The sequence below is a fragment of the Pleurodeles waltl genome, chromosome 5 (assembly GCF_031143425.1).
Source record: "Pleurodeles waltl isolate 20211129_DDA chromosome 5, aPleWal1.hap1.20221129, whole genome shotgun sequence".
NCBI lineage: Eukaryota > Metazoa > Chordata > Amphibia > Caudata > Salamandridae > Pleurodeles > Pleurodeles waltl.
Window position 1 is genome coordinate 694,017,827 of NC_090444.1, and position 23,243 is coordinate 694,041,069.

The 23,243-nt window shown below is 42.3% G+C and overlaps 1 protein-coding gene across 1 annotated transcript in view; it reads right to left on the reverse strand.

The window, feature by feature from the left end:
- Positions 1–23,243, reverse strand: part of CDC40 (cell division cycle 40) — a 324,684-nt gene that overhangs the window by 87,113 nt on the left and 214,328 nt on the right. The window contains exons 8-10 of the mRNA XM_069234621.1: positions 19,784–19,858; positions 3,737–3,782; positions 2,925–3,026 (exon numbers count right to left, since the gene is read on the reverse strand). Of these exons, the coding sequence (XP_069090722.1) occupies positions 2,925–3,026; positions 3,737–3,782; positions 19,784–19,858 (223 nt within the window). The remainder of the gene's footprint in view (positions 1–2,924; positions 3,027–3,736; positions 3,783–19,783; positions 19,859–23,243) is intronic.

Below are 23,243 nucleotides of genomic sequence, written 5' to 3' on the forward strand. Positions count from 1 at the left end.
TCTCTTGGGCGACGTTAAGGCCTTCTTTTATGGCGCAAAGGCTTTGTTCCCCCAAAGCTCTTTATCACTCATGCGCTCTTGATCAGATTCCCCGTGTTTTGGCTTCCTCCCGATCACCATTGTTTTTGGCAGTGCTGCAGCCTTCTTTTTAGACTCAGTCTGGGTGCCAGAGCATTCCTGTGTTGCCCTGTATTTTTTCTGCTCCTCTCTCAAAGATTATTTTGGTCTCTCCTACTTACGTCTTGACAAACGTCTTGATGTTGGAGTCTTCTTCCTGAGCCAAGTCAGAGTCCTTAAGGTTCTCGTCATCACTTGAGATAACTGGGTCTTTCAGGGATGTCTTTGACTGTGCTATGGTGTAGTGTGTCCACCTTTCTTTTCCTCATGCCTTCGGCTGGAACTCCCGGCACACCGTACAGCCCTCTGAGTCGTGGCCTTTCAGAAGACAGTTTGCAGTCCTTGTGTGGGTCCTTCTGTTCTTACTTATGGTGGCAATATGGGCAAGCCCTAAAAGGAATACGCTCCACCCCCTACTTTCATTCTCGGACCCTCATGGTCAATGCTGATTCTGAGGTTTGTGTTCTGCCTATGGAAAACAGTGCTTTCCCTCGATGCTGTTGTATTGGATGGTGATAATTTGGGTTTTTTGATGTTTTGCTCCAAAAACTCATTGAAAAGACAGTCTCTTTTGAAAATCTTCCAGACTCAATGGCGAAAAAAGATACTAAAGATGTCAACCAAATAAACTTTCAGGGCAGGTGTCTGAAGTCATAGGGAAGGACCTGGAACACAAAATGCTGAAATGGATGCAGAAGAGTCAGAAAACTGTTAAACTGTCAGAGGACCCTGACTCCCATCCCTCTAGACCATTTAAGCTCCAGCTGACAATGCAGAAAAGTGAAGATTAACAGTTAGCAGGAGACCAAAGAAATTTCCCCTGTGCCATTAGTGGCTTCAGAACTAAACACCCAGGTGATTCTGGAGTGGTGCGATCGTTGATCACCCAGAACACAAAGTGCATTGTCATGGAGCAATTTAGACAGAGGTCCTTTAGGGGGAATGAGGGGGTGGGCGGGTGGTGGTATCAGGGACAGGGGCAGCAAGAACAAACTGATGGCTCAGGGTGGAGGGAGGAGTGGTATGACTCACTATTTTAAGGCCTACTCTATTATATAAGCTAAGGAAATCTGGGGCATTGACAAAGGAACACATTAGTGACTAGCATGGCATTAAGCTTAGCGTGGACACGAAGATCGAAGGTATATATATATATATATATATGTATATATATATATATATATATATATATATATATATATATATATATTATGAAGAGTACTGCTCATACAGGAGACCCTTTATAAGAAAAATAAGAATGAAAAGACAGTGTAGTTTCTGCTCTCCTGATTGCAAAGTCGCCACTTCAGCTAGTCTCGTCTTCATTTGTATTTTAGTGGTAAACCAATTAGCAGTTAAGGTGGATGTTCACAGTGTCACTAGCTACAAAAATGGGTCTTTGGTTCCTCATTTGGTATCAAAACTATTTGCTTTGCAGTTTATTGGCTTTCTTTTCAATGACAAAGAAGGACTGGATGTAAATGTCTCCAATTGTGAAATTGAAAGCATTTCTAAAAAACAAAAACAAAAATCCAGATGCCCTGCCACTGGATAATACCTCAGGTTTGTTCAGATTGCACAAGATGGGACAATAATCGGTGACAGTTTTAAGAGAAAGGACATAACCATAATTATAGTAGATAAATCAACAATGCAAGCATATGCACTGCATTAAAGGTTATGTTATGCATTTTAATTGGCAACTCTAAAAACTCAAAGGGCAGGCAAGTTTGCTGCAAACTCTAGCCTCTTATGCAGTTGTAATAAACACTAAGTTTTGCAGATTAGGCAGTTGCTATCGGCAAGGGGGTATCAATCCAATCCCTAAGCAACCAATAGTAGATAGAGAGCATAAATCAAATATGTGTGTACGAGATCACTGCAGCTGTAAATACAGATAATATCCTTGAGATGTTATTCCTTCAGTAAAAGATACTCTTTCTAGTCGCTCAACCTATTTTCAATGTGTGCTGTTCAAAATGCATTGAACGTGGTTGAGTAATAGACATGAGGGGAGGCCTTAAGTAATCTCGAAACAACAGGAGCAACATTAGTATTCATAAAGACTGTCCATTTCTTTTTTTGTCTTTTTTTTTTATAAGGCTTCTCCCAAGTCTTTTACTGTCAAATACGTCAAACATCAAGTATTCCATGAAAATGGAGCCCTAAGTAAAGTCCAGTGCAAATGCCAGACAGACCTAATCAGTGAGCACTACGGTGTTTTTTAGCGCTGAGAGTTAAGAATCCTCTCTGTTTCAGGCCACCAGGATACTTTTTCCAAAAATAACTAGATACAATCTATGTACATTACAAATCAGGTTCCCGGCTTTATGGTATTTATTTTTTGACATTTCCATCTGTATTTATCCATTTTTATTTTGGACTTACTGTATAACTGAAGCTCCGATGGGTATTTTTCCACATTTAATAATAAATGAACACTCACCTTATCATGTCCAAATGGTTTCAGCAGTATACAGTATAATAGCAAAAATGCTATAATAGCCAAAAACATTTACATTGTAAAATGTAGATCTGCACTTAATGAAGCTTAAATAGGAAATCTATGGACTTTTTTTTTCATCTCCCCACCTCTCAATCTGTAACCCTACTGACCCGGCATTCATGATTGACAGTACAGAAATTCTTCCAAAAAAGGATTTTTTTTTCTCCATATTTTTCTGTATTTAAAAATAAATACAGACAGGAAAATAAACAATTTACTGTCTGCGTTTATCTGTAAAAATCAATAAAAACGGAAAAGCCCTAATTATAAATAGAACTGATGATTGAAAACATTATTTCACCTGTTTCTGTGTCCCAGAGTTTGAGGTATCGGTCATATGCAGCACTAAGGAACTGTGTCCCAGCATTGTTGAAACAGATGTCTCGAACAGCTTTGTTATGCCCTATGAGACAAAATATGTACATTTTATCAACAGAAACCTATATTGCCAAAACAGTTTTTTAGATTCCGAAAATGCCAAAATGCCTCGTTGGTGCTTCAAAGCACTTCATTACACAGATCGACAAAAGCAGTACAGCATGTATTCATAGAGCAAATACTATTGGAAATGGTAAAATGTTGGCTGCCTTGCATAACAGTCGTATTATTCTCTGTCTACACTTATTGGTTTAATATTGAAAGAGTACACGTTTGGAAGTGAAGGATAATTAATGGTAAATGCATTCCAACACAAACTCAAAACCCTTCACTCAGGCCTGCTGCCTTGGCTATCAGTATTCGTAACGTTGCCTATATTTGATTTGCCTGGTATACACTTCATAACAACACGTCATATTTGGGTTTTCTTTTTGCAGCAGGCATGAAAAAACAGACCCAAATAGTATGTCTCACACACTGGACCCGTAATAATGGGGTAATAAAATTGTCTTCTAGAACTGCGAACTTTAGGTTGAAATGTTTTCATTTTGTCTTTGCTCTATTCTAAATACTTAGCTTACATATTTATAGCGTGCAGCCTTTCTGTTTATGCTTTAGGTTTATTGCTGGGGTTTATATGTGCTGCATAATTCTAAAATATCCAAGATTGGGATTACAACTGTTAATTGTGTTATTGACAAGGGCATGGACTTGTTGAAAAAAAAAAAAAGGTACCTATAAACGTCCTTAAGCATCTTCGTTCTTCATACATTTCCCAGATCTGTGAAAATAAAATAATATTTTAAATTCCAATAGGTCTTACTAACACTATAAATTGAAGACTTCTATTGCTGCAATTCGTATTTCTCACGGTTTAAGTGGCAAACACAGACCGTTCACTGATCCACACTGACTGAATCACCACATTTTATGGTTTAGAGCAAAAATAATGACAACACAAGCAATATGATATGGAAAATGGTCTTCTTCTAGAATTCTATTAAAATATGGACTATTGAGTATAGAGAATGTGCTCCCCTTTTTGTTAAGAATTTGTGTGTACATCAGCCCTGTGCCCAGCTCCACTTTCTTAATGACCAGTAACAGTTCTGAGTAATCGACTTGATCTTCATAATGAGTAGCATCTAACGGACCAAAACCTTAGCAAACACAAATCTGATTCCTCTACATAAGATAGAAAGCGTTTCTAAGGAGGAACCACTGAGAGCAAGAGGAGAAGGGAACTACAGATCATCAGAAAGTTCAAGAGACCGGGATCCTTTATCCATGCTACGTTTTATCGCACCTATGCACAATAGATATTTCCTAACCTACTGTTGATATAAAAGAAAAATATGTGTAGGAAGCTGGCCCTTTATATGGTATGTAAATACTATGTAAAGGGTCCAAAGGTTGCCCAGTGAGCGGTCAGGGTTTGTTATGCAATCCCAAAGTGCTCTATTTAGGGGCAGTGTGGTCGAGCAGCCTTAGGCTTAACACAGGGGAGTGCAAGACATCTACAAATACACACAACAGTCAATAAATGAGACAACTCAAAAAGGAGATTTACACAAGTTACAAAAACAGCAAGTATCTTTATATAGGTTAGGCATCGGAGAAAAATCATTCAGGTAAGTATGTTTTTAAACAGGAATACTTTTCACTTTAAAAAGTGGACACAGTGCAATTTCTAAGTTCTGCAAAGTTATCCTGTGGGAGGAAAATCTAATTTTGCAAACAGTTAGAGTACAGTGACTTACAAGACCAACCTCCAGGAATTAAGGTGAGTAGTGGGCAAGGTCCAAGACAGCAGCAACATTACACCACCAGCGGCACGAGTGTGGGCGGGGTGAAGGGTGAGAAACAGAGACAGGTGCCCAATGTGTTTCAATGGAGATCAGGCACTGTGAAAAGAGGCAAAAGGCTCTGGCCAGACTGCCAGTTGAGCTGAACCAACAGCAAGGCTCAGGCCTCACGATGCTCAGGCTTAGATAGGCACCTTTGGTTCTCTTCTTCACTGCTCAGGGGTGACGGGTGCAGAAGTGTCCTTAGGTGACAGATTTTCTTTACTGGAGCAGTCGCGGTAGGGGGAGGCTGCATGGAGAGTCTGCGGGAGTCCAGGACGGGTTAACCCATGATGGACTAGGACTCTAGAGGACTGGGGAACCTTGTTGGTACCAGCAGTCCAATTCGAGTTGGAGACGGAAGGTGCAGTGGTGACTTTGGGCTTTTGCTGGAGAACAGGTCCGCTGTTCACACGAGGTCTTGAGTATTTATTGAAGGCAGGCAGTATTACCGGGTTTCTTGAGTCACAGCTACAGTATGAGTTGACTTTGGTGCAGATTTTGACAAGGGATGCAGACAGACTGGTAGGATGGGTACCAGGTCTGCTGCCTCTCTTTCTCCTCTGCTTCCACGGCTCTTCTGTTTCCTTAGGTCATCAGGGTCTCCTCTGGTGCCATGGGCTCACGTAAATTCTGAATTTAGGGACGTTAAGCATGTGTAGGGTAGTAGCCAATGGGCTACTGACCCTTGGGGGTCACTACGCCCCCTATATGACCACTTCCTGTGGGAAGTGGGCATAACCTGTCCCAGAATACCTAGGTATGCCATCAAGAAGAAGGCTACCTCTGAAATTTCGTGTCCACCTCGTAGTAGCCCACCTTAGGGGTTCGTACTAGTCTGTAGGTGGCATGTCTACCTGACTAGCTAATTTTTCCACTTGTCCTGGTGCCGAGTGGCCTCTAGACTTGGGGGGGGGGGGGGGGGGGGGGGGGGGAACCAAATTCACATTTCAAAGGCAGCAGCCCTTTGAGGCTTGCAGCCTTAGAAGGGCTAATCAGCACTTCATCCTGTGGGAGGGGGTGTTAAACTCTCCTCTTGGGCAGGCTCTTGTTCTGGGTCTCCTGAGAGCAGAAGGTTCTCACCTTAGGGGGTCAGAACCGTGTCTCATGTGGCAGGCTGGCAGAAACCAGTTCGCACGCACACCAGAGGCTGGTAGAGTTTCAGGGGGCACCTCTAAGGTGCCCTGTGAGTGCATCTATTTGCAAATCCAAAACTTGTGAGTTCACCAATAAGAGATGTTTGATACCAAACATCCCTACCTTCAGTGAAGCCATCATGTAGCTGAGGAACTCACCTTGACCAGTGTCACTTGCATTTAAAATGACCACTTACTATGTCTGACAATTGACAAAGACATAGTAGGGCATATCTGCTCCTGCAGATATGCCCTCACATGTAAAATGATGCACCCTGCCTTATGGGCTGTAAGGCCTGTTGTAGGGATGACATGTATACTGCATGCAGTGTTAGGGGACATGGCACACAGGCTGTGGGCAATGTTGTGTTTTCACTTTTGTCTGCACCAAGACACAGCCTGCAATGGCAGCCTGTCATGTGCTTTGTGAAGGGTCCCTTAGGGTGGCACAATTTGTGCTGCAACCCTTAGGGATCCTCTTTAGCACCTCAGGCCCTAGGTACCAGGGGTACCATTTACTAGGTGCTTACAGAGGGTGCTAAAGGATTTGCCAATTGGGGAAACAGCTGTGCAGTTTAGGGAAAGAGATCTGGCACTGGGGACCTAGTTAGCAGGAACTCAGTGCACTTTCAGTCGAAGTCACATCAGATGCCAGGAAAAAAGGGGGGGAACCATGTCAAAAGAGGCACTTTCCTACAATAAGACACTAGGATATTGCCAGATTCAATCAGAGAAGCAATCATGCAGGTCAGTGTATAAATGTATAAAATCAATCCTCTCCTATGTACATCTTATGGGCTACAGCTCATGATAAATGTGGAAATAAAAAAAAACTGGGAACCAATATTGGAAAAGAAAATCCGAAAGAAAGGTTAATTTATACTGAATGTTTTATTCTTTGTCAGGAAAAAATAGCAGCATCCTCAAACAACTCTAACATTGTGGCTCAAATTCAAAATAGATAAGATTTTATGAAGGTGGCATCTCTACATGCTGAAAAAGCTGGTGATTCCACGGACTGGCAATAAATATTCTATGTATGCAAACATCGGAGCTTCGAGAAACGCAGAACAACTTATCTTTTTAACACTGACTATTGGAAAGCAGAATTGTATATGAAAAACTGTCAAGGGCATGTTTTTTTTAAATACAAGTGGGCACAAGCAAAACCATGTTATTGGTTATACAACTTTTATTACCCTTTGCAAACATCGGACCTACGTAGATCAAAATGTTTCTGTTCAAAGGCTGCTGGTGTACATGTTTAAGTTACTCCGCAGATCCAAAAATAGCCCAGGGGTCGTGGGGCCCTGATGTTCTATGAAGTCAGAGAATCACTTCTTCATTATGGCACAGGTTTTTCGGGGTTAATAAGAAGAGGCACAAACTGATCTGCGCCTGAAGGTCATCACTTGTATGTATAATCAAGGAAAAAACTGATTTGGTTTTGGCTAACATTTCTTTTGTTCTCAAAGGGAAACGCTGACTCAAACTACGAAGTCCTGGTTAACGAAAGTGGAACAACGCTTTCCTTAACCACGACTTAGTTGTTTTGGGCCTTAACCACGCATGTGTTGAACGACGCACATGCGTGGTTAAGGCACAAACAAGGGAGTCGACTGAGGAGGATGACGCGGACAATGCGACTCAGGTAAGTGGGGCGGGGGGGTCAGGGTTTTAGATTTTGGGGCAGGGGTCTGGGTATTTTCTGGTTTGGGGGTGGGGGGGGTCAGGGTTTAGGGGTGGGGGGTCAGGTTATTTTCTGGTAAGTGGGTCGGGGGTGAGGGGTCAGGGTTTAAGGTTTAGGGCCAGGGATGGGGGGGTCGGGTCTTTTCTGGTTTGGGGGGCAGGGGTGGGGGGGGTCGGGGTCGGGGTTTAAGGCAGGGGGTGGGGGGGGTCAGGGTATTTTCTGGTAAGTGTAGCGGGGTGGGGGGGGTCGAGGTGTTTTAGGTTTTGGGGCGGGGTGGGGGGGTTTGGGGTACTTTCTGGTAAGTGGGGCGGGGGTGGGGCGTCGGGGTTTAAGGTTTAGGGCCGGGGTATTTTCTGGTAAGTGGGGCGGGGGTGGGGGGGTTGGGTTTTAAGGTTTAGGGCCGGGGTGGGGGGGGTCGGGGTATTTTCTGGTAAGAGGGGCGGGGGGGGGGGTCGGGGTTTAAGGTTTAGGGCCGGGGTATTTTCTGGTAAGTGGGGCAGGGGTCGGGTTTAAGGTTTAGGGCCTGGGGTGGAGGGGTCGGGGTATTTTCTGTTTTGGGGGGTGGGTCGGGGTTTTAGGTTTAGGGTCAGGGTATTTTCTGGTTTGGGGGGCGGGGGGTAGGGGGTCAGGGTTTTAGGTTTAGGGCCGGGTCGGGGTATTTTCTGGTTTGGGGGTGGGTGTGGGGGGGCCGGGGTTTAAGGTTTAGGGCGGCGTGGGGGGGTCGGGGTATTTTATGGTTTGGGGGTGGGTCGGGGTTTTAAGTTTAGGGCGGGGTGGGGGGTTGGGGTATTTTATGGTTTGGGGCAGGGGTGGGGGGGTCTGGGTTTAAGGTTTAGGTCCGGGGGTGGGGGGGGTCGGTGGGACGCATGCAGGAACAATGGATGCCTATCACTAATGCCTTTACCAGGAATGCCTTTACAACGAAAAATCATTGTTAAGGCATTTGTGGTTTGGGGCTTGGGGGGGGGGGGGGTTTAGGGCCGGGGGGTCGGGGTATTTTCTGGTTTGGGGCGGGGTGGGGGGTCGTGGTTTAAGGTTTAGGGCAGGGGTGGGAGGTCGGGGTATTTTCTGGTTTGGGTTTGGGGGTCGGGGTTCTAGGTTTAGGGCGGGGTGGGGGGGGGGGTTGGGGTATTTTCTGATTTGGAGGTGGGGGGCCGGGGTTTAAGGTTTAGGGCCGGGGTGGGGGGGGGTCGGGGTATTTTATGGATTGGGGGTGGGGGCTGGGGTTTAAGGTTTAGGGCAGGGGGTGGAGGGCTCGGGGTATTTTATGGTTTGGGGGTGGGTCGGGGTTTTAGGTTTAGGGCCAGGGGGGGAGTGTGGGGGGGGGGGGGGTCGGGGTATTTTCAGGTTTGGTGCGGGGGGGGTCCGGGGTATTTTCTGGTTTGGGGGCCGGGGTTTAAGGTGGGGGGTCGGGGTATTTTATGGTTTAGGGGGTGGGTCAGGGTTTTATGTTTAGGGCGGGGTGGGGTATTTTCTGGTTTGGGGGCAGGGGTGAGGGGGGGTCGGGGTTTAAGGTTTAGGGCCGGGGGTGGGGGGGGGTTGGGGTATTTTCCTGATTTGGGGGCAGGGGTGTCGGGTTTAAGGTTTAGGGCCGGGGAGTCCAGGGTATTTTCTGGTTTGGGACGGGGGTAGGGGTTTAAGGTTGGGGGTGGGGGGGTCTGGTTATTTTCTGGTTTGGGGGCGGGGGGGCGGATTTAAGGTTTAGGGCCGGGGGGTCCAGGGTTTTTTCTGGTTTGGGGCGGGGGGGGTCGGGGTATTTTCAGGTTTGGGGGCGGGGGTTGGGTTTAAGGTTTAGGGCCGGGGGGTGGGAGGGTCGGGGTATTTTCTGGTTTGGGGTGGGGGGTCCGGGGTACTTTCTGGTTTGGGGCGGGGTGTCGGGGTTTAAGGCGGGGTGGGGGTCGGGGTATTTTCTGGTTTGGGGGGGGGGTGTCAGGGTTTTAGGTTTAGGGCGGGGGTTGGGTTATTTTCTGGTTTGGGGGGCAGGGGGTCGGGTTTAAGGTTTAGGGCCAGGTGGGGGGTCAGGGGCATTTTCTGGTTTGGGGGCAGGGGGTGAGTGTGGGGTTCGGGGTTTAAGGTTTAGGTCCGGGGGGGACGCATGCAGGAACAATGGATGCCTATCACTAATGCCTTTACCAGGAATGCCTTTACAACGAAAAATCGTTAAGGCATTCGTGGAAAAGGCATTAGTGGTAACAATGAGGTCATTGTTCCGACCTCGACGTTCAGGCACTCGTTGTTCCGGCAGGCGTCTATCCGACATACATTCGTTCTCAAATGCACCTAGACTGCAGATGCAAGTGCAAGCTCAACTACTCATCCGAAAGAGAGATGAAGGTAAGAGATCAAGGTAAGGGAGTAGAAAGGGGATTGCTAAAGGATATAATTACATTGGAATGGCCAGGAGTAAAAAAACAATAATTCCAGTTTAAGCAGGTGTCATAATGTCTAATAACACACAGAAGCCAAGAGTTTCACTGCCCGAGGTCAATGATGTCACTTTGTTAAGGCCATATAGCCAACCGACATCTGCTGCAGTCATATTTAAACAGGTGAAAATGGATAGTCTGAAAAGAGCAGAGAAAGGCTAAAGGATCCTTAACGGACTCAGTTGCCACTGTTGGTGCACAATGGAACACCGGAGAAGGATGTTTCAATCAAGGCATAGTGACAGTTTTTCCTGCATCTATCTATGGCTACCTATCTGCCAGCATTGCCCCACCTTTCCTTTAACTTTTAAAAAAAAGGCTTGTCAGATATGTCTCTAGTCACCTTTTATTAAATTGACTATTTTGATATAATAAGCTATCTCTTAAAAAACGAATTAATAGAATATGGCCAATATGTATACATAAGCTATCTTTTAAAAAAACGAATTAATGGAATATGGCCAATATTTATCTGTTTTAGTAAACTAGAATGATTTGTGTTTATTACTTAAATTGCACTTTTCTACTGAAAAGTGTTGTACAACGACACAAACACACCTAGGGACATAAACATGTATAGTTATTTTTAAAGTGCAAAGAAACCCTGCAAGCAGGAGGGACAATTCAGCACTTACATCTATTGAGGAGTTCTTACATACATCCCAAGGCACTAAAAAAACAGAAAGGGACAATACAGTGCCATATGTAGGTCAATGTCACATCCTGGACAAGTGGAGTGGTGACAATGGCGATGAGTTGGAAATCTAACCTACGCGTGAAAGGAGATGGAAGGGAAAGATAAAGTCTACAAGAAACAAAGAGAAATGAGATAAGTGAACCTATGAAACAATCTAAGAGAAGAGAGAGAGTGAAGCCTGAAGAAAAGTGAAACACCCTGAAAGCCCTACCAGTGTCTTTTCAACGAGACAGCCTGCAACCCGCTCAAGTGTGAATGGCATTTTGGACCTGCTCAACCTTCAATGTATGCTGATTTATTGTGACTTTGATGCCAACAAGGATGGAATACATCGTGGTGTGTGAACTAGCAACTTGGCTAGTGCAGCATGATATTAGCGATAGGACTTAATTCTTGAAGAGCTCCAGCATAAGAGATTTTTGGTACTGTTCAGGAAAAGCTGTTATCTGAAGCATGTGTATTTATTAACAGGGGTGACGGTATGAGAGTGTTAATGAGGCACGAGTTGCAGAGCAGTTTTTGGAATGGTAAACATTCTGAATGACCGCACTGTGCATTTTGAGCACAAAATTAAGACTTACCCTATACTGCGAGGATTGAAGCGCGTGCTTCCTATGGCTTTGTGCTGCCATTTAAAATAATCTGCAACCAGCCATTCAAGTGGTGTCTCACACAAGTTCCAAGCAGTATCTTTCTTCTGTCACGCTGTGCCATGGACAGAAACTTTGACACGCAGTGACAGGAAGACTAGAACGTGGGCTACAAAATACAGAGCATCAAGGGAACTGCACAAATGTCTATTTTGTATGAAACAAGTTAAATTTATTGACACAGTGAGACAGGTGCATCTATCATGCAAAGATGAGGAATACTACTGGCGCATCATTGCAGACTAGTGGATGGACGTGCTTCTTGTGAGGCATGTGATTGGCTGTATGCCCACTGAATGCTAAAGCGCTGCTCAGTCTGGTGTGAGGGCCTGGTGTGAAGGCACATCAGTGGATTGGAATTTGGCGCCATCATGGGTGCTGTGAGCATTCAAGTAAGGTGTATATTTTGACTTCGCTGAAAGCGAGGGACAGAATGGTACTTCGATTCTGAATCTTCAGACAAATTGTGATGTTTTCAGGTGAAAAGTCGCTCACCGGTGTGCGAGAGGAAGAATTTCTAATGTTGGTTTCTTATATATACTGCCAAGTGTTTTGATGCTATTTTGAAAATGTTATGCTAAAGTCTTATTGTCATTGCTATGTGAAAAGTTACACATGATCTTGGTGATGTTTATTGGATGTTTAGGTTTAGTGTTTTGTCTGAATTTGCTGCCTGAGTATATTTTCAACGCTACTCTGGATTGCTGCATGCTGCATTTTGTTATTACAGTGAAAGAGACCTTTTGCCAACTTTATGTAGTGCCCTGTAGTTCGAAATGAACTAGGGTTGGAAGATACACTTTGCCTACTAGGGGTTGAACGATACCATTTTGTTATTATGTTGAGGGTTGAAATAGACCTATTTCCAAATTTATGTAGTGTCCTGTGGTTTCGGATGAGTGAGGGTTGGAAAATACCTTTTGCCTATAGCAAGGGTTGAAACAGACGTATTTCCAAATTTATGTAGTGTCCTGTGGTTCGGGATGAGCAAGGTTTGGAAGATAGCTTTTGCCTATTGTTTGAGTGAGGGTGAGTGGAAAACACCCCACTGGATTCTTTTTTATGTAGTTTTCTGTTGTTTGGATGAGCGACAGCTGAATTACTCTTTGCCTACTGTTATGCACGAGCATGCAGTATCCTATGGTGCAAGGATGAGTGAGGGTTGGAAGATACCCTTTGCCTGCTGCGGTTATGCGTGAATATGGTTGAAAAAGACCCTTTTAAGATTTGCTACCTGGCTGAAAGAGACCTTTTTATGAATTGCTACATGAGTACACAAGATGCCCTGTGTTTTGAGGATGAGCGTGGGGGTGAAAGAGATCCTTTTGTAGGGTCACAAGATGCCCAGAGTTTCAGGGATGAGTGTAGGTTGAAAGATACATTTACTATGGTCACAAGAAGCACTGAAGTTTGGGGATGAGTGTAGGTTGAAAGATACGTTTTCTTGGTCTACTTCAGTGAGGGTTGAAAGATACCTTTACTTGGTCTACGGAAGTGAGGGTTGGAAGATACTATTTTGTATTGCTCCAGATGCAGTCAAGAAATCTTTTGCTTGCTTCTTTGCTGAGGGTTCAAAGATAACCATTATTGATTTGTATTATTTTCCTTAAGGAGAAGAGATGTGTTGTGCCTTGAATTGTTGCTATGCTTCCTCTCCATAGTTACCACTTCCCTGCTGCTCAGCCAGTAAGTGTGATGTCATAGAATGTTTATTAGTGCCTGGTTGGGAAGAAGGTCAGTTGGAGAAAGGCTGAGCAGCAAGGATGCTGCTCCTGGTGGGACATTTACATAGGCATTTACCATCTTATTTATTACCTGTAATTAAGACTTTATTCTTTAAATAAACATCATAAAATCTATTTTACCTGTCTACTGAGGAGCTACCTTTGATTGCAACAAAGAGTCAAGGGGAGGTAGGAGTAACAGTATTACAACAAGTGTTGTGGGAGGTGGAGGAAGACTACCAGACGTGCTGTTCCTTTCCGAGACTTATAAAACTATTTTCTCAGAACTCATACTTCACATATTTCAGAGAACATTCATGAGAACTGAACAAGGAGCCTCCATCCTAAATCCATGCTATGCTGGTGTCCTGGGCATGTCAAAAAAGTAGGGTACATCGGATTTGCCACAAAATTGCTGGCCCTTAGCTTACGTTCTTGTGTTTGCTTGCTCTAAAATACAATTCATAAATAAAAATGAAACAGAAAAAGCATGTGAAGACATTCAAAGAGGGAAGGAGATATACACCACTTTTACATATTGCACCACAAGGATTTTTGTGATCTAAATTACAGTTTGGGACTTGTTTGGAGGACCAAGGTCAGTAGAGTGTCATGAAGTAAGTACACTGGCTCTTCTTGTTCTTTCCTTAAAAGTTTATTTCCAGTTATAATGTACAGACAGAGATACATGTGCTCACCATCCCCAAACCGGCACAACTCCAACCTTTCATATGAAAACATTCCAATCCCCAGTCACAGCCTGCCCCAACATTCCACTGCCCCAACATTCCACTGCCCCTGATGTCATAGCATTCTTCTTTTACATACAAACCAATACATCACTACACATCCCCTTCCCTTAAAAAAAAAGACAAAAAAAAAGACAAAAATAAAATAATAATATGGATATAAATAAATATATATATTTTTATGTAATCACACACAACATTTTCTAATACCTTAGGTTTTCTCAAAACCCTGCCGAAACAACTTTTCTTCACTTCACCACAAACTACATTTTTATTCTGTTCACGCTCATTCACATTACATTCAAATTCTCCCATATTAATACGAGTCTGGACACCTTCCTGACAGCCCCTAGCTCCCAATTCCCCAATAACTCTAGAATCTTTGTTACCATCAATATCACACTCCAACCACCAATATTTGTTATTATTACCTTCCAGCAAATCATACTGCACAAATTGTTGTTTGCAAGGCTTAGCAATAGCAACGCGACTCATGTGACATACACTGCCATCATCCAAAATGACAGTATTTCTCATCACTTTCTTAATTCTTATAGGCTCGCCAAACTTGCTCTCACCTTTAGCCACTTTCCTTACGGATTTCACTCTCACCCAATCTCCCACATTCAAATGTGCTTCTTTAGTGCCATATTTATTATTAAAATATTCCTTGTTCTTTTCTTGTGAATTCTTTATGCACTTTCTTACATGTTCCTTGCTCCAAAGTACTGGTCTGCTTCTTTGCATCCAACCAGGGTTAATCTTCGAAAATGGAATTCTACCTCGCATTATATCAAACGGACTTTGACCTATTGTCTCATGAGGTGTCACTCTATAAGCCCATAACATTTTCCTTAACTCAGAATCTATATTACTTTTGTTTCCATGCTTTGCAATTTGAATGATGCCCTTGAAAATCCTATTTATACGTTCCACTACAGCATTCCCCCTGGGATGATATAAAGCTGTAAACCTTTGTTCAATACCAGTCATTTTAGCAAAAGTTTTCATTTCCTCAGATTTAAATTGAACACCATTGTCCGTCAATAAAATTCTGGGAAATCCTTCCCTCAAAAATATTTCCTCCAAAAAATTAATCACTGCCTTGGTATCAATTTTTTGTAACACAGAAAATTCAATCCACCTTGAAAACAAATCAACTAAAACCACAATAAACTTTGAAGTCCCATCATGCCACGTAATAGGACCCATAATGTCTAAAGCAACTTCTTCCCATGGTATATTAGGACAACTTGAAGAAGAAATTGGTGGGTTAAGTGTCTTTTGAGATTTGTCACTATTCTCAGACTCCATGCAGTCACGTACATATCTCTCAATTTCTACATCAATTTTTGGCCACCAATAAAGTACTTTAATTCCTCTTTTGGTGCGAGATATTCCTGAATGACCTTCATGTCCAATAGCAATAAGTTTATTTCTAATACCACAGGGGGGAATAATCTTCCCACCTCTACACACAAAATCACCTTCAATGCTCAATTCATCTCTCACTTCCCAAAAAGCTCTTAACATATCACTGCTTTTGACTTTCTTGTCATTATACCAACCGAACATCACTTTGTTTTTAACTTCTTTCAACACTTCGTCTTTCTCATACTCCATGATCCATTCTTCTTTTTGCAATGAGCTTAAAGTATTCTCATCAAACACACCAGCTACACACCAGTCATTCCATGGATGTTGATCCAACTCTCTTAAAGGTAAGGACATTCTACTTAAAAAATCTGCAGTAACATTTTTTACCCCAGGAACATACTGCACTTCATATAAGAAATCTTGTAGTCTCATAGATAGTCTAGCTATTCTCGCAGATGCTCTACATAAACCTTCTGTAGTTAACAATTTAGTAAGAGGCTTATGGTCAGTCCGTATGATGCATTTTTGCCCCCAAACAAATTTCCGAAAGTGTTCTAATGCCCATACACATGCCAAAGTTTCTCTCTCTATTACAGAGTATTTTTCCTCTGTGGGAGACAAAGAACGGGATGCAAATGCAACCACATATTCTTTACCTCCATTGTCACATTGTGTTAATACACTACCAAGGCCCTTACCACTCGCATCCGTAGTGATAATAGAACAAGCTTTTGGATCGTACCCATGCAACATTGGAGCACTCACAATTGCATTCTTAATTTCCTGAAAAGCCTTCTGACAACTTACATTCCATTCAAATTTCACTTTGTTTTTTAGTAACAGTCTCATTTGGTAGGTTTTAGCTGAAAATTTTTCTACAAATTTTGAATAAAACTCGGCTAGACCTAAAAAGGATCTCAAATCATCTTTAGATGTGGGGCATGGGGCATTCTTAATAGCTTCCACCAACTTTTTTTTAGGTCTTATGCCTTCATGATCAATCTCATGTCCTAAATACGTTACTTTTCTCTGTGCAAATCTACATTTACTGATCTCTGCGGTCAAACCTTTTTCTTGTAAGATGTTCAAAACATTCCTCAATTCCTTATCATGATGTTTCTTGCTACTTCCCATAACTAAAATATCATCCTGAAAGAATGTAACATTAGGCAAATGTCCAAATAACTGCACCATCAACCTTTGAAAGACGGCAGCCGCCGACGCCAAACCAAATGGCATACGTTTGAAACGAAAACAACCCCAAGGTGTACAAAAAGTTTTAAGATGTCTGCTATGATAGTCCAACCTAACCTGGTGGTAAGCAGACGACAAGTCCAAAGTGGAAAACCATTTAGCATCTCTCGTGGCAGACAACATCTCATCAATACAAGGCAAAGGAAACTGATCTACTATGATATTATTGTTCAAACCTCTCAAATCCACACACAAACGCACTTTGCCATTAGCTTTACGCGCAACAACCAAAGGTGAAACCCACTCAGAAGCTTCAACTGGTTCTATAATCTGTGAATTTTGTAACCTGTCCAACTCTTTTGTTACCTCTTCCCTGACAATAAACGGAATATTCCGTACCTTATGAATTTTTGGTTTGGCATCCTTTTTGAGTCTAATCTGATGTATAAAGCCTTTCAGTTGACCTACTTGCCCATTGAACACTCCTGGAAACTCTTGTGTGACCCATTTCTTTGTGTCTTCTTCATCACACATTACTAAGACTTGCTCTACACTGTTAGGATCAAGCACAATATGCAGTTTCTTTTGGTCTTTCCAGCCTAATACCGACGGACCATCCTTAGCCACATATAATTTACATACGGCTTGTCTTTGCTTAAATTTGAATACCAGCACTCTAAAACCAATAATATCTATTCTATCACCAGTGTAACTTTCAGGCGAAATGTCAGAGGTTTCTAAATGTTCCCCTAAATTATGTACAAAATGCTTTTGCCATGTGCATTCTGAAACAATACTGTATGGGGAACCAGAGTCTGCTGCCACCTGCAACATAACTCCCCCAAATGATATCCAACACAAGGGTTTGTTTGACGTTTGTCCTGAAATGTTCAAAACCACAGTTTTGTGACCCCTCAGTTTATAATTTACGTCTTCATCACTGTCATCAGAACAGTCTTCACCACTTCCTTAATGCAGGCCACTTTACTGTTCACCTTCTTCAGTTGTTTCTTCCTGCACACCCTAGCAAAATGGCCTACAATTCCACATTCCAAACACTTAGCATTTTTAGCTGGACACCCATCAAATTTTGCAGAATGAAAGGAACTCCCGCAACGGAAACACTCATTTCTGGATCGATCAGGCATGTTAGATTTTTGATTTTTTGCAAAAGTTTGATTTTTATCTTTTTTAAAGTCATTATCCCGCTTATCCATGGACCATTTGTTGCGCTTGCGATCACTAACTTTGGCAACAACTTCTTCAAAGTTCTTATCCTGTGCCAAAGTGATTTTCGCACATCTTTCGGATAATTCTGCTTTCTTTACTAAAGCAATAATATCCTTTAGCCTGGATTCGCCTTCAATCCACAACCTCTCTTGAATAGATTTGTTTTTAGTATACATTACAATCTGGTCCCGTACCAGTTCATCATGTAGACCAGTAAACCTATATGAGCTAGCTAAATGTTTTAAAGCAGAAACGTAGCTCTCTATGTCCTCGTGTTTCTCTTGTTTCCTGTGGAAAAATGCGTGACGAGTAACCGCAATGCAAACAGCAGGAGAAAAATGATCATTTAAATCCAAAATAGCACTTTGAAACACATCTTCATCGCCTCTATCGTGTTTTTGTAGTTGATTGTAAATACGAAGACCTTCAGGGCCTAAACAGTGCATTAAGATCCTTTTTTTTCTTTCAGCAGAGATTAAACCATTGCAATCTTCTAAGTTTGCGATGTAATTAAAAAAATATTCCTTCCACTCCTTCCATTGTACAGCTGGTTCACCAGGAGACGCTAAAAATTCCTTTGGTGTACTCAACTGCAAAGAAAGCGACGTCCCTGTACCAGAAGAATCTCCACTCGAAGACATGGTGTACTAAAAATTATAGCTGTAAAATATAACTCTTTAGCTTACTTCTTCAGCAAGACATGTATCTCTGTTATAATAATTTCTGTTAGTTTTCCTTTGTGCCGGATAAACTTCAGCAATGAAGTTGCTAAAAAATGAAGAATAGTAAAAATAATACCATGTACTTGGTACTAATTAACATTAAAAGGGCGCTGTTCCTGCTCCCATGTAACTCCCAGCGCAAGAACCAGCACGTTCACAAGACATTGTTATTTGCCTTTAACAAAGCAGGTCCGAAAATAGCTGCTCTCCAATCCTCAGTCTGATGTCTGTAGCGTTGCCTTCCAATAATTGCAGTTTTCTCAGTCCAATGCTTGCTGCTTTACGATCCTGCTCGTCGCCATGTGAAGTACGTACACTGGCTCTTCTTGTTCTTTCCTTAAAAGTTTATTTCCAGTTATAATATACAGACAGAGATACATGAGCTTGCCATCCCCAAACCGGCACAACTCTGACCTTTCATATGAAAACATTCCAATCCCCAGTCACAGCCTGCCCCAACATTCCACTGCCCCAACATTCCACTGCCCCTGATGTCATAGCATTCTTCTTTTACATACAAACCAATACATCACTACATGTCACCTGAAGAAAATGATCCCTCTTGTTCCTGCCTTGAAGTAGCCTGTCAACTGTTTTGTATATCCGTCTTTGAATGGCGCGGTGTTCAAGACATACATTACCAATGGCTTCCCAAACTGGACATGGTCGGCATGTGGAAGCAGAAGAGTGGCCTAAGACACAAGCCTTCACTCAAAATAGGGCTCTGTTAGCCAGTGTACTAAGTGAAAGCTGCATTTTCTGCAGATGCCTAAAACCTGCTCATTCCACCAACGGTGACTGCCATTCTGGTTGTCATTTTGCTTATTTGACATAAGTCTACAACAAGAGAGAAAAGCATATGCTGGCCGGAGAAAGGTGCATAGTTTTTTTTTACTAATGTTACCCACCATCTAGATCCACAGGACCAATTTTCTGCAACTACGATTTTCTTGTTCAAACAAAATACCCTGAACATATCATCAAAATATGACTCCGACTATAACCTGTGATGGGAACCCTGGAATCACAGTCTAATGCAGTCCTAGGCAGTCAGAGCTACAATGTAATACTAGGGGAACACTGCACTATACAAATGCCAAACCAATACGGCAAAGGGCACAGACCACCCCCTCCCCACTTTTTGGATATTCTTTATTTACACACTGGTTGAAACAGGGAGTAATATATTTAATTATTTCAGTCCAGTAAATAAATGACAAACTGTGCAAAGTCATCTTCACTTAAAAATACAAATCTAGCACAAGGTAAAACGAAAAATAAATAACTGTGTATTCATTAAAACAATAGTGTCAAGACAAACTGAACAAGGTAAATAGACACACCTTGATTTTACAGTCCATAGAGGAAGATAGCAGCAAATGCCCGGAAAGAGGGAACAACCTGACTGCACTGACACCCTGCGAAAGAAAAGGTGAATCTAATGAGACATGTAAAAAATAATTTATAGTCAGCCATCTACGTTTACAGACATTTATAGACTCGGTTCAACTCTGACATTTGACATGATGAAAAAACATGTATTCATTCCTTTTAACAGGGCTCTCAAGCTACTCAAAGATAATAAAGTTAGAACGTGTATGCTTGATTTCCAATGGTAGATTTTACATCTCCCCCTCATTTACATTTGAACGCATTTCCTACGACTTCACAGCTTAAGATAATTAGTAGCTGTCAGGAGACAATTGAATAACCACGGTTTTCTCTTTTTAGATTATTTAAATGTATATTCTACTTTTTCTGACTGGATTCTAGTGCGTAGGCAGCAACATCTGGAAACTTATTTCAAATGGCAGAAAAGCCAGGTACTGACTCCTGCTCCTACAGAGTTCAATGTGGCAAGTCTGTGGACCGTAAATTATTGGATCGTCATGATTCGTTCAGACGTTATAGAATCATTACTCGCAAAAAACGATTCCTTTTTAACTCTTAAGTATGAAAGACTGGCGGACTGAACTTTAATGAAAATGAATTCAAATAAAAAACAAATATAATGTTGGCCCTCATGTACGAAGTGTTCATATCTGCTCAGCCATTTGGTATGCCGCCAACAAGCTCTGTTGTATGCCTGCGTTGTAGATTCCTTGGCAGGGACGTGTAACAGACATACAGTGGGTATTTTTATTTGCCTTTTCATGTGAGATTAGGAACGGAAATTAAACTCAGTGGTATGATTTGCAATTGCATTTATGGACAAAGGTTATAACTGGTTTATTCAGAACAGTATGTAGTTTATGTTAGTGCAACAAAAGATGTGTGTTGGGTTAAACACAACGTTAAACACAACGTCAATGTGCTCTTGCACCTGTTCAAATGCAGAGAGGGGATCAACATTGTCCAAGGTCCAAAAGGGACAGTCTAATCCACAATGTTATGCGTCTGTGCTGTATTTCGTTCTCAGGCTTAACACTTTGGATTCACTCTGTACTTGGGCTCTCTAGGCTATTTGCAGTGAATGAGATCAGACAATTTGTTGATACTCTGTCTAAACCACTTTTTCCCTAATAGGTAAAACAATACGTGATTGTTGATCACAATTTAATTTTGAACTGCTATTTGTCAGAGTTGTGCTCTTTGGCTAAGTTATTGGTTTGGATGTGACTGTGTAGTGCAATAGGTACAAGAGAGAGGTCAGCCTCTCTCTCTCTCTCTCTCTCTCTCTCTCTCTCGCAGATAACTCTACCAGAGGTACTCTCCCTCCTCCGGCACTGCATTCTGCTATTCATCACGGGGAGCACCTACCTACTGAGGTGCAAGGGATCCCTGATGCCAATATATACCCAATAGAGGCACCTTTTTCAGCATCCACATTGAGGACACTTGCTTCTCTTTCGGCCCCCACCCCAGAGCAGATGACAGGTCTGTGGGAAGGAGAGGTTTCTATCAATTATTGGGTCATGGGAAACAATCAAACACTTGCTACAATTTAGTGTAAAGGAATATTGCTTCTGTATTATTAAACAACAACCAGGTGGTGGCTCAGTAAACGTCTGTAGGTGACAGTAGCCAAGAGTAACCCAATTGAAAGTTTACCCTTTACAGATATTCCAAGGGAGACTATAAACAGGATTATCATCTAGCCACATCTGGCAAAATAATACAAGGCAAAATATTTAGATGAAGCAGCTTTCCATCTTACTGTAGATGCTTATGCTACAAATTGCTGTAGCTCATAAATACGTGATTGCCATGAAAACAGTCCCTATCTCTCCAATGGCAGTAGCATGAATTTTGCTAATTCTTCAACCAGGCTTCCGAATTTACTTCAAGAAATTAACTGGAAATAGGATTAGCGACAGGCTAAACTAAGTCCAGGGCGACAACAACAAAATGCAACTATCGAATAGAAAATGGTAAACAGTTATAGTTTTGGATGGAATTCATTTTTTTTTTTTAATTTAACTCAAGAAAAGCGATAGCTTCTTAAATGTAATAAATTATCCACAATTAATGAGTATAATACTACACAGCTTACTTTTAAGGTTTCATTGGCGAGAAGGCTAGTGGCCCACTTTGGTGCATATAAGAGTTGGGGCAACATCTACTGTGTGAGAATGCAGCCTAAGAGACGAAGTGAACTGTAAAATAAGTGCAAGGTGAAGTGGCTCCAGGAAAGTGGTGGTAAGGTCCTTGCGTGCCACAGAGGTGGTTGGACGATAAAACGCATCATTATCAAAGGAGGTAGGTTTATTATAGGTAAGTAGATGTGGGGGTGGGGATGATGAATGACAATTACCTCGGTGTAAGGTAGGGGATCTGGTTTCCATACCACTAAATGCCAAATACGTGTTAAAGTAGCAGTCACCCTAAGCTTGGACACTGGGTTATGTGCACAGAAGAACGAGTTACTTACCTTCGGTAACGACTTTTCTGGTGGATACATTAGCTACCTGTGGATTCCTCACCTCATGAATACTCCCATGGCGCCAGCATTCGACGGAAATCTTCTTACTAGTCTCTGCATGTCGACGAGGACGTCACTGTCGCCCACGCGACGCCGTCTGACGTCATACAGGCAATAAGAGGTCCTCGACGACGTGCGGACGTCAGTACCAATCATTTTTTACGTGCATGAGAACAACCAGGCAATGCAATGAAAGAGCAAGGCAACATCCATTATATTGTAAAAATACACCACATTGTATGAATAACTGTAAATCTTTTTATGTACATATATATATATATATAAAACTCTCTCTTTTAAAATATATACACACACCAAGTATATACATAAAGATATATACATATATACATATATATATATAAATATATTATATATACATCTATTGCACCCTCAAAGACCAAGAGGAGCGCACTCAAGGATTACTTGGTAAGACCAGAAAGGCAACGGGGAGGCGGGTGGGACCGTGAGGAATCCACAGGTAGCTAATGTATCCACCAGAAAAGTCGTTACCGAAGGTAAGTAACTCGTTCTTCTGATGGATACAACTACCTGTGGATTCCTCACCTCATGAATAGAGTCCCAAAGCAGTACCACGCCCGGCGGTGGGTGCCTAAAAGGTCAAACCAAGAAATCCTGCAGCACTGACCGTGCAAAATGGCCGTCCCTTCTAACCTCAGAATCCAAACAGTAATGTTTTGCAAAAGTGTGAAGGGACGACCAAGTTGCGGCCTTGCAGATGTCGACCACAGGAACACCTCTGGCCAAGGCCGAAGTGGCCGACTTAGCTCTGGTGGAATGAGCTCTAATGCCCTCAGGAGGATCCTTCTTTGCCAAAGAGTAACATATTTTAATGCAAAGAACAACCCACCTGGATAGTGTTC